Raw genomic sequence first — 12413 nt, 5'->3', positions numbered from 1 at the left:
AAGCATTTGACAAACATTGTCTGAGATTCCATAGATCAGAGTCAAATATCACTCTCCGCATTGATGTTCGCCACCGAAGAGTTTTTGCTGATCCACTTTTTCTTTTTCCATTGTGTAGTTTTTGGTTTTGCTGAAAGCATGATTTTGTCATTTCTTATTTGCTTAACTTTGGGGACTAATCCTTCTTTAAAAATCTATAGTTAAAGCTGCTTTTCTGATACAATGCCGTGCCTGACGGGAGAGGTTCCTAAGCTTATTTTCTAGATGATGCCCTCAAAAGGCAGCGTGTGCCAATATTTTAGATCACTAAACAGACATTTGAAGTTTTGCATAAAAAAAAGAAGAATAAAAGCGAGATGAATGACAGAATGGGTAGTTTAGACAGATTGTGACATTTTAGGCTTTTGGCTGAATAGGTGAACAAACTGTTTAGATTGATTGATTGATTGACTCAGCAGCCATCTGTTGAAAATGTGGCATCTGTTCCTTTCATGTTGATTTTCAGAAAACAAAAATACTCAGGACAGGTTTTGGACATACTGGCGTGAAGCCTCTCACAGCTTTAGCTTTACTTCTTTGATCTACACATTAAAGGGGACATTTCACAAGACTTTTTTAAGATGTGAAATAAATCTTTAGTGTCCCCAGAGTACACATGTGAAGCTCAAAACACCATATAGATAATTTATTATAATATGTTAAATGTTAAAATTGCCACTTTGTGGTTTTGAGCAAAAATGTGCCGTTAATGTGTGTGTCTATTTAAATGCAAATGAGTTGATCTCCGCATTAAATGGCAGTGCTGTGGTTGGATAGTGCAGGTAAAGGGGCGGTATTATCCCCTTTTGACATCACAAGGGGAGGCAAATTTAAATTACCTATTTTTCACATGCTTGCAGAGAATGGTTTACCAAAACTAAGTTACTGGGTTGATCTTTTTCACATTTTCTAGGTTGATAGAAGCACTGGGGACCCAATTTTAGCACTTAAACTTGGAAAAAGTCAGATTTTCATGATAAAAAAAATATTTTCAGATAATGTTCATATTTGAGCCAACAGTGGAATAAAACAATCCAGAAATTTGGGTTGAAACAACCCAGCATTCGTTCAATTAAAACACCACAGGTTAAGTTTGTCCCTTTTGACCAAGCACTAGGTTGAAAATAACCCAGCATTTTTTTAGAGTGTACATACTTTAATACAGATGGGATTAAGGGGTTTAAGAAAAAATACCATGCATTCAAGCTATATTTTATGAATATTGTACCTCCACTCCCTGTGATTTGAACCTATGACCTTGGCCTTGCTACACTCTCCAAAATAAATGTACAAAAGTTGTCACTGGGATGATACCCTTTTAAAAGGTATACGTTTTTACTTAAACAGCGTATATTAGTACCTCAAAGGTGCATACTGGTATTTCGAAAATACATATTGGTGCCTCAAAGATACATATCTGTACCAAAAAGACCTCTGAAAGGTTATCGTTCCAGTGACAGCTTTGTACCTTTATTTCTGACAGTGAGGCATGCTCTGTAGCAGATGAACCACAGGAATGTCTAATGTAAGCTACTACACTATTATAAAGGTTTCTTTTCTGCTTGGCATGACATTTCATGCTTTACTTGTCTGATTTTCAGACCTAATGGATTTATTGATGTTGGCTGGGTAGTTGCAACAAATCACATGCAGTTCTGGTTAACTGTCATATATTTTCTTTTTTTTTTGCATGTTTTCTTTCTTTATGTAAAATACTGTAAAAGCAAGCAGTTAACATCTTAAGCCTATCTGAACATAACCATAGACTGTAAAATAAGATGGACGACGCGACCTCGCCTCCATTCATTATAATGAATTGAATCCAAAAACATCCGACCATGGTCGCCGCCATAAGTAAAAACGTCAAATTGGAGCCAAGGCATGCGCAGAAGAAATCGTTCGTGGAGGTGCAATTTAAACTTCCGCCCATCATAACGACACGCCCCGTTTCTATAGCATCAAATTACTAGCTAAAATAAAACATATCACAAAAAAGAACAATTTAAAATATATCAGGGTGATATCAACTACCTGAAAGGACCAAAACCATCTTCCGGAAACTTTTATTGGAAGTGTAAACTTTTTTTTCCCCATTTGTTTGAATGGAGAGGGCGGGGTTTATGACTTTTACTGCAGCCAGCCACCAGGGGGCGATCAAAGACTTATGAGGCACACACGAACATAACCTTTAAAATGACTCGTGTAGTGTAACCTAATTTAGTCACATTCGTTTTTTCTTACTTCACTAAAGTCAGTAATTAAGATTTTTATGTTGCATGACCAATATTTGTTACCTAAACAACTGAAGAAAAAGATATTGTCAATGTAATTGAAGTACTGCACGGCACTGCACCTTAAATGCACTATAAGTCACTCTGGATAAAAGTGTCTTCAAAATAGATAAAAATGTCTCTAAATACTTCACTAAATGCCTCAGTGTGAGCAGGTGGGAAGACAGGCAATATATCATACTTACAGTAGTTCAGTTTACAAAATGATTCAATTTTATTTTAGAGACAAAAGTCCAGATGCAGTGGGAATAAATAATTTTCAGACCATCATACGATCTGATAGTTTGTCACTTTGTTCTCTGATCTGATTTCATACTGAGGTAAAGTGTGAAGGTCCTCGCAGGACAAACATAATGTCAATGGAAAAGATGTTAAGCTGGTCCGGACAAAGCACCACACGCATCTTAAGTTGCCAAATCAATCAAAACAATCACTGTAAAACCTAACAGTTAACTTAATAAAACCATTTAAGTAAACTGTGAACTTGAGTGCAATTATGCACTTATATTTACGTAGTGTGAACTTAAATATAAGTGCATAACAGTTCACAGTACTCAAATGTATGTGTTTTAAATCTAATGCAACCGGTTTACTTAAATGGTTTGAGTTGAATTAACTTTTAGGTTTTACAGTACAGAATGATGTTCCCCACTGTTATCTATCATCCATCAGTTGGATCTTTAATGTTTTTTTTCATGATATATGTAAGTATAGTCAGTAAAGTCTTACTTGATCTTTCATCACTTGGCACTAAATAATATGTGTTTGCTATTACAATTACTTATTGAGGATCTTGGGGTACCCAAACTAAAAAAAAATCAAAATCCAGCATTAAGCACTGTGGCTTTTAGTTAATTAAGATTTAAGTTAAGATTTCAATGTAAGATTAGTGCCATATACCCAATACATCATCCTATTTGGAGGATTGTTTAATTTCCAAAATTAAGCAAATTAAACACAATACTTTTTATCATTTGGAACATAATTTAATTTACCCAGCTAAGAAACAATCCTTTTAAACTATACCCTGCAGACACTTGAATATATTATATCTAGAAAAGTGATAAAGTTTCTCTTGGAGGAAATGTTTAACATTAAGAGCGTGGCATCTATTATTGAACGCAAACTCAGCAGCAGAAGGCATCGCCAATACCGGTTCACATGGGAAAACAAAAGCCACTCTAATTGCTTTTCAGATTTCCCCACCTTCATTCACCAAACTCTGTGTTACGCTAACCTTCATCCTTGTGGAATTCTAAAGCATTAACAATAATGAATTTGCTATTCAGTCTAACTTTAGGGAGAGGACAAAGCATTCATTACGTGCGTCCTTTAGAGGTATGTGTCTGTTTTAGTAATTATAAACTTTGAGAAGTAAAGACTATTTTAATAGAGTTTCACAGAGCACACCTGCTATCCTCTGCTTGATTGGCGGGCTCATAGAAGACCAAGTTTCAATCCAGTGAGCAAAGCGTTGCAGATCAGCAGTTCTCAGTTCAGGTTGCGAGATTATGTATGTGTGTGTTACTACACCTGCGCTTACTTATAACTGGAAGACAAGTATGATAGAAACAGAGGAGTTAAGGAGTTAAATAATATCTAGTCTGTGTAATGCTAAGACACCCAGGTGCCCGTTAAGGGAGTATTAAAAGAAAAGCATTCTGGGTAAGCGTCCCACTCCCCAACAGAGTTCCCAGGTGTTATCAGCTGGTGCTAAAGCCCTTTAATTAAGTTCATCTATCATCATTAGCTTATGGTCGGACAGTCACTGCTTTTCTTAATTAACTCTTAGAGATCTTCACGAACCGAATTAAGCCCAATAGACGAGTCCTTTGGGTGGTTTGTTCATAGAAGAAGAAAGGTCTGTGCTACAGTATGTGCATAACCATGGGAAACAGCTGCTGGGATTTTTAATAATTGTATGAAATGCTAATAGATAACCGTATTTTAAAGTCCCACTGTGGTGAAAATCAAGTTATTGTTGTTTATATGTGGTGTTTTTTTAATATGCTATAAGTCGAATCATGTGCAAATTCATTATTCAACACCATTGCTGAGTATTTTATCCATAACATCTCATTCACACGGTTTGAAATCGTTATGGTTTGCTACGTCACAAAACACGTAACCAATCACATCATCACATTTGAACTCACACTAACCTATTAACAACACAATGTAAACATACAGATTACAGTACATACAGATTATGGAAAATAAACAGCAAAGGTGTGTGGGATTTGTTATTTTATTTGGTTTATTCACACTGCCAATGATTTTCTGGTATGCGTTCACACACATCCCATAAAGATACAATAATTTGTAATTGTGCATTTGGTGAATTTTTGATTTCTCTCTTGAGAAATCACACATTTGCATTAATTATCTGATTCGATCATTAAGCTAGCGGACAATCTCAGCTTCAGCATGGATAAAGAAGAGATTCCTGACCTCTGCTTCTTTCCAGTTTGCAGACATTTTTCGTTACGAACGTTGATCTAGATTTAAACCCATGTGTCAAAGAGCTAAACAATAACTACTTTGTTAACTGCAGTGATAATTACGACACACACCTTGCGGCATTGTTTCTACATTTTGTTCACACAGGACATTTTTTAGAAATGTTACAACAATGTTACTACAGTAGATTGAGACTGATCCCAAAATTAATTCCAAGATGTTTGCATTACACAGAATTGGCCATTTTTTGGGATCAACATGATGTGTGAAATGGGTTTAAGTTGCTTTGCACAATAGTTTCAGCCAAAAAAATAAATGTAGAGTTTCCACACACAGTCACCAGTTGCATTGCGTATACTACTGCATGTGTAGACATGAATCAAATTCGCACTGCATTAAAATGAGATGCATCAATATGCAGCACTAAAATTTAATGCATATTAATGTATGTTTAGCTGTTGGTTCATGCTGATATCAGCATTTTTTCAACCTTAAACACAAACACACACGCTTTCCTATACTCTGCCGAAGACTAACAATGTTTAAAACCAATTTCAAAATAAAACGGTTTTCGAAATTTACTGCATACATTACTTCAAGTTGAGTTAACTGTGCTTTTTTTGTTTCACAGGGAGTTTAGTCACTGGAAAGTGAACAGCTTGGTCACAGAGAAGAGAGACTTCCTCAAAGCTCCACTGCCTTTGGCGCCTGAATTTTTACGCAACCTCAGGCTTCTGGGGAGAAGGCCGAGCCTCCAACAGATCCACGAAAACCTGATCAAGAAATATGGCACTCATTTCTTGGTATCAGCCACACTGGGAGGTAAGCAAATGTTATACGATCTACAATACATGTGGGTGTATCTGAAAAACACGTTTAATAACACATTTTACAGTAAAAATTGTACATCTTTAACGACTTTGCTAATTTGTATAAATTCATATGAAATTAATTGTGCAAAATCATATTCTCTAAAAAAAAAAAAAAACGAAACCGAAGCCCTAAACCTGCACCTAACCCCAACGTCACAGGGGTCAAGGCAAATCGTACCAAGATTTACGAATGTGATCATATGAATTAATACAAATTAGCCAACTCGGAAAATATGTACGAATTCTTGTGAGATAGCGTTGGAAAAGGCTATTACTGTATTTACCTTTTACAACTTTATAGTATTTACCTTTGATCCCTTCACAGCAAGAATAGGATTTTAAAAACGAAGTCGTAACTTTAGAGATGGTTTCCCAGACAGGGTTTAGATTAAGACAGGACTAGGATTTAGTTATATTAGTGCATTTAAGTAAACACACCTTACAATAAACATTACTGGTGTGCATCTTGAGATAAAGCCATGGCACTGTTATATGTTAAAGGATAATTCCGGTATTTAACACTTTGAGTCTCATTTCTGTTTTGTTTTGGATGAACTACAGTGATGGACACAGAAATTTTGACAATGGGTCGTGTCTTGACTTTTTGACTCGTTTAGAAGCGTCTCTTGACTGCTTCAGAATGGAAGTCAATGACCATGCACAAACATGTCATTAAAACAACACTTAACGTTCATTTTCAAAACTGTGCTACTCACCGAGTGGTTTGTGGTGTTTGTTGATGATTAAAAACAAGTTGTGTAGTGAAATACAGTTTCTGTCGTGTTTTATTTGGCATTTTGTAAAATTCCATTGACTTCTCTTGGAAGACTCATTGCTCGCTGATATATCACTCCGCCGGTGGAAACGGAAAAGGGTCTGTTTACATGTGGTTGTAGTTTTTTCGCTTGGTTTAAATAAATGTTCTCCATATTTGATGGCTCAGTGACCAGCCTTAGGTTTGAAGTTGAGCTCGATTGTGACTGTCTATATGCTAGACACCAAGTGTACTTGTATGGCAAAGTGGTTGTCGCCATCAAGTGGTCGGGAGTGTGCTAACGCTTCAGACTCAAATATAGAGCAGAAGTATATACGCGGTTGTGAGGTATCTAAAAAAATTGTTCCACTATAGCAAATAACACGGATTGAAATCATACATTGCGCCGATATATTTGTTTTTAATCATCAGCGAACACCACAAACCACTCTGTGAGTAGCACAGTTTTGAAAATGAACGTTAAGTGTTGTTTTAATGACATGTTTGTGCATGGTCATTGACTTCCATTCTGAAGCAGTCAAGAGACGCTTCTAAACGAGTCAAAAACTCAAGACACGACCCATTGTCAAAATGTCTGTGTCCATCACTGTAGTTCATCAAAAACAAACCAGAAATGAGACTCAAAGTGTTAAATACCAGAATTATCCTTTAAGATAATGTGCAAGCTGTTTTCAGTTAAGACAGCTCAAACACGCATTATAGTCTTGGACTAGACTGAAGCCTTGTCTGTGAAACCACCCCATAATGTTTGGATAATAATCTCAAATAAGGGCTTTTACTGTACAGTGTATGGGCAAAATCAGAACGATTTGAGAATAAAATAACAAAATTGCACACAATAGTTCAGCAAAACACAGTTAAATTAAATATTATCTTGACCCAAATTTTAAAGCTCCAAAAGTGCATTCATCCATCAAAAACTAATCCATACAGCTATTGAATGTCTTTTGAAGTGCAGCAATGGGTTTTGTAAAGAAACATTTATATTTCAAACTCAAAACAGTACAGCCGTACGCATGTTAACAAAAGAGTTGAGGTCAGACTGGCGGCTGGACCCAACGTTAGAAAAACTCATCGATTTACCTCAGAAAACATTTAATAACTGTATGGATTAGTTTTTGGATTTAGATTCTGGGAACTATCCAATGCCATTATAAAGCTGAAAAGAACTCAAATAGTGTTTGGCTGAAAGAAGAAAGTCACATACCAAGGCTTATGGGTTTGTAAAAAATGAGCTTGTTTTCATTTTGGGGTGAACTATTTATTTAATAGTTTTTTTTGTGGATAAAGTAAGCAATACTTTTTAAAGTGTTACATAAATTACTATGAAAATAGAGAAAACTTACTGAATGTCTACTCAGTATTGTTTTAAATACAACAAATCGATCGATGTATTGGTGTAATGTAGTATATACTGCACTGGCATCCCAGTTTTATTGATAACAACTACCGTTTTCTGACATCTTTCTTTTGCACAACTTTACTCATCAATACTTGCTACTTCTCCTTCCAGCACCCAAATCATAAGTATGGCATCTTGTCTCCGAGGTGCTTTAAGATATTCACGGTGTCTCTTTAACTGCGAAATGCTAGAGTGTATCTTTATGATATCGACACTAATTATGGTGTCACTTATCAGTGAATGTATTCACTGAGGCTGCAGTACTCCAGTGACAAGGGAGACGAATGAAGTGGTAAAGCTACAGCGAATGCTAATAATCAACAGCTCCAAGCAAAGGAAATGGAGGGACAATATTGCTGCATGCATACGAATAAAACTAAAACAAAATTCAGCACTCAAGTTATACAGATAGACATAAAAGAATCATCTCAGACCTGCAGATATGGAGGATTTTACTCTTAGGCAGACATCAAATAAATATTTACCATAACTCAAAGGGTTTGGATAAAAATGTCAGCTAAATCTATAAATGTATTGTAAATGTACAAATTTTTTATAAACATATGGATCTGAGCAGAACTTGCCATCAATTTGTTGGCCATTGGTTTGATTTCAAATGAATGCTGCATTTGTGTCATGGTTTGGATTCTGCATGCATCTGTCTTTAGGAGAGGAGTCGCTCACAATTTTCTTGGACAAACAGAAGCTGAGTAAAAAGTCGGATGCCAGTGGCAACAGCTCAGCGGTCTCCCTGGAGATCCTGCACCAGTTAGCGGCGTCGTACTTCACGGACAGAGAGAGCACCCTGCGGCGACTGCACCACCTGCAGATCGCCACATCTGCCATCAAGGTAACAGACGACACAGCTTCCTCCTGTTTAATGTCCCATGCTGTGTCCCAATTCGCCTACTTAAACTAGGCACTAAAAGTAGGTAGGATTTTGTGATGGGAAAGTCACCGTTTTTAAAAATGTATTTTTTTATTTTAAGGCCTATTGAAATGGGTGACTTGGAGCGAATAATGAAGAAAAAGTAGACAATAAGAGCCCAGAATAGATGGGAACTTCAACAGTATTGTTTAAAAATCATCTCTGGGTTAAAATAACAAGAAAACATTTCTGTAAATTCAGATAAAAAGGCAAAACAATGGTCTCAGCTGTCACCGGGGTAGTACCCTTCCAAAAAGTAGACTTTTTGTATCTGAAGATGATCATATTAGTATCTCTAAAAACATATTAAAACTAAATGTATACATGTCTGTACCCCAGTGCCAGCTTGAACCCCCTTTTTTTTGGCCACGCAAAGGATGATTACAATGAATATACAATATATCCGTATTTTCCGGACTATAAGTCACGTTTTTTTTTTTCATAGTTTGGCTGGTGCTGCGTCTTATCATCAGGTGTGCCTTGTACATCTGTATGAATAATTTTTTACATTTATGATGCAAGAGAAACCATTACCGTTTACATCCGCGAGAGTCTGCCATGGCGTTTTCCTTTATTTATGTAATTTAAAGGGCGTGTTGCAGGTTAACCACCACTGTCGATTAATGGGTACATAAATCACTCAAGATATGTGTATAATTTTTAAAATGTCTCAAAAATGGTCTTTTTTTACGTTTTTGGTATTAACAGTTTTTTTACGCAATTCTGCGATGACGTCACGCTGGGGAGAAGTGGAGAAAGCCTCAGCCAGAGCCATAGAGATAGATGAGACATTTATTGCTGTTTAATACTTTCGTATACAATTTGGAAATCATATATACATCGTAGGAAATATATAATGTGTTATACTGCAAAGATACCATGCTAAATATTATTTATGATATCTTTGGAGATAAATAAAACTTCGCAAATCTGCTGATTTGATCCATTCATGTCCTGACCACCAGGCTAGAGATTTTTAAACATCCTTAATCCACACTTACTAGTCTATCAAATAATATCTCAAATATATTGTTTTGTGAAATAAAAGGATGCTTTGTTATATTGTTTATGCGATTATAACGAATCACACGATCATTTTATACGCAGCAGTCAGCAGCTGCAGCACACTCGGACCGCATACATACTGTAATAAACAGGCGTTCGGCGGCTTTTTACATCACGACAGACTATGCCATTTGAGGAGGAACCGCTCATTGATCACCGTATTTTTATAAATCCTGTACATGTTTGGACCTGCCGAACAGGTTGAGGACTTTCATATACTTTGTTGAGCAGAGAGGCTTTGGACCCCCTCAAGCCAGCATGCATGAGTATGTTAATTGTTTGTTTACTTTCTACACGAAGATATGCTAACGTTATGCTATCTGGCAGTCTGCCTATCTCTCTATACTAGCCTATCCATCTGTCTGTCTGTCTGTCTGTCTGTCTGTCTGTCTGTCTGTCTGTCTGTCTGTCTGTCTGTCTGTCTGTCTGTCTGTCTGTCTGTCTATCTATCTATCTATCTATCTATCTATCTATCTATCTATCTATCTATCTATCTATCTATCTATCTATCTATCTATAATCTGCGCTATCAGAACTGTACTTTACTCGTCTTTCTATAGTGATTCTCAATGCTCTCAATGCAGCTTTGGTAAATTCTCTCCCCAGCGTGACGTCATACAGTGCGTTGTGGGGGAAAGGAGAATCATTGCAAACCGCTGTACTTTTTCATACTTTTTCGGGTTTTGTGATACCCAACAACATAAAATACAATGGATAACACTTTTAATGGTTATTACACACAAGCAAGTTGCACAAATTCGTAAAAAAAAAGAACCTGCAACACACACGAGCCTGCAAACTTGCGAGTTTGGCTTGTTTTGTTAATTTCGCCTATTCAGGCTTTCAGGTATGTTCTGAATGTTATTGTGTATCGTGTAAATAACTGATAATGTTACGATAACGTACGGACACTGATTCAGCCGGCTGTTCTGTGTGCTATTGTTTAGTTGAATAACTCGTTTTTCCGGATTAAATGTCTGTCCTTCGACTTGAATTTTGTGAAATAATTTTCTAAATAAATGCGACGTAAAGTCCACTGCCACTTATATATGTTATTTCGTCTGCATGCCGCATTTTTGATTGTTGCGACTTATACTCCGGAGCGACTTATATTCCATAAAATATGGTAACTAGTGCTGTCAAATGATTAATCGTGATTAATTGCATACAAAAAAAAAAGTTTGTGTTTGTATAATTTATGTGTGTGTACTGTCAGTGTCATATAAGTTATAGAATAATAAAAAATATATACATTAATGTTTGTGTAATAATTGCACACACACATATTATGCAAACACAAATTATTTTTTATTTTGTATACGATTAATCACGATTAATCATTTGACAGCACTAAATATAAGAGACTTTTGATTGATTTTACATGCACACTGTGTGATGTAAGTCAGTTGTAGATGTTATTCTATAGTTTTGGTGAGTTTTAGGTATTATTTTAAAAGGTGGAAAAATATAAAAAAAGACTAAGCAACCCTAAGCTTTTGAACGAAGTGCATATCAGAAGAGTATGGAAGTACTGGGCATACAAACTCGTGTAATAAACATGACTGTTGTTGCCTACATGGACATTTTGATCAAAAATACAACTTGCGTTTTAGAATTATTTCTTATGTCATTTTTACTATAACGTTTATATTATTAATCCTGTGAATTCCTGTAAGGTCAATAAACTCATTCCTGCTGCAAAGAGTTTGGTTAATATAAGCCGTTAGAGCAGGGGTCACCAATCCTGGTCCTGGAGGGCCGGTGTCTCTGCAGATTTAACTCCAACCCTATTCAAACACACCCGAACCATGATAATTAAGGTGCTTCAGGTGTGTTTGATTAGGGTTGGAGCTAAACTCTGCAGAGACACCGGCCCTCCAGGACCAGAATTGGTGACCCCTGCATTAGAGTGTGCATGGTTCTGCACTTCGGAAATAGTAGACCAACCGGGTACTTTAAAGGAGCATTTCACCCGTAGAAACATTAATCTTTATTGAAAGTGCGTCATATTTGTAGTTGAAATGTAACATACATTTAGAATTTGGTGCCTATTTGACAGAGAAAAGAGGTGTTTGTAGTCTCACTCCCTCAATAAAGACATTGCACTTCCTTCTTTCAATGATGCAAAATGATGATTTTTACATCATTGAAAGAAGGAAGTGCAACACTGAAATCTGTATTTCTCATGTCTCAGCGACAACTGAGGAAATGATGCATGACCATTCAAAAACATGACTGGGGTTCTAACTATACAAAGCTTAATGCAAATGGGTGAAGTGTCCCTTTAAGGATACTTATTTTAACATATTAAATACTTATTCTGAGTTTACTATTTAGGATGGGACACAGCGACTGAGTTGTTTTGGGGATGGAACTGTTTATACATTCACTATGTTCCAGATTACATAAACTTAAGTTTTACATGAATCTATACACACTTCACCACTAATAAGCTTTACATTTGCAGTGTTTATGTGTGTATTTTTGATTTGCATGTGTTAATTACTGCTAATCAGTATAGCTCATAATCAGCTTGTGGTACATATTTACACTCTTATGGGTCGTGGGGTATGTTTGTTGT

The 12413-nt window shown here is 36.2% G+C and overlaps 1 protein-coding gene across 1 annotated transcript in view; it reads left to right on the top strand.

Annotated features, from left to right (window-relative positions):
* Positions 1–12413, top strand: part of brinp2 (bone morphogenetic protein/retinoic acid inducible neural-specific 2) — a 118427-nt gene that overhangs the window by 48074 nt on the left and 57940 nt on the right. Inside the window, exons 3-4 of the mRNA XM_065276607.1 lie at positions 5422–5612; positions 8508–8689. Coding sequence (XP_065132679.1) covers positions 5422–5612; positions 8508–8689 — 373 coding nt within the window. The remainder of the gene's footprint in view (positions 1–5421; positions 5613–8507; positions 8690–12413) is intronic.

Source organism: Paramisgurnus dabryanus, chromosome 6 (assembly GCF_030506205.2).
Source record: "Paramisgurnus dabryanus chromosome 6, PD_genome_1.1, whole genome shotgun sequence".
NCBI classification, from domain to species: domain Eukaryota; kingdom Metazoa; phylum Chordata; class Actinopteri; order Cypriniformes; family Cobitidae; genus Paramisgurnus; species Paramisgurnus dabryanus.
The sequence above is the reverse complement of the archived record's forward strand: the minus strand, read 5'-3'. Positions and strand labels throughout refer to the sequence as shown.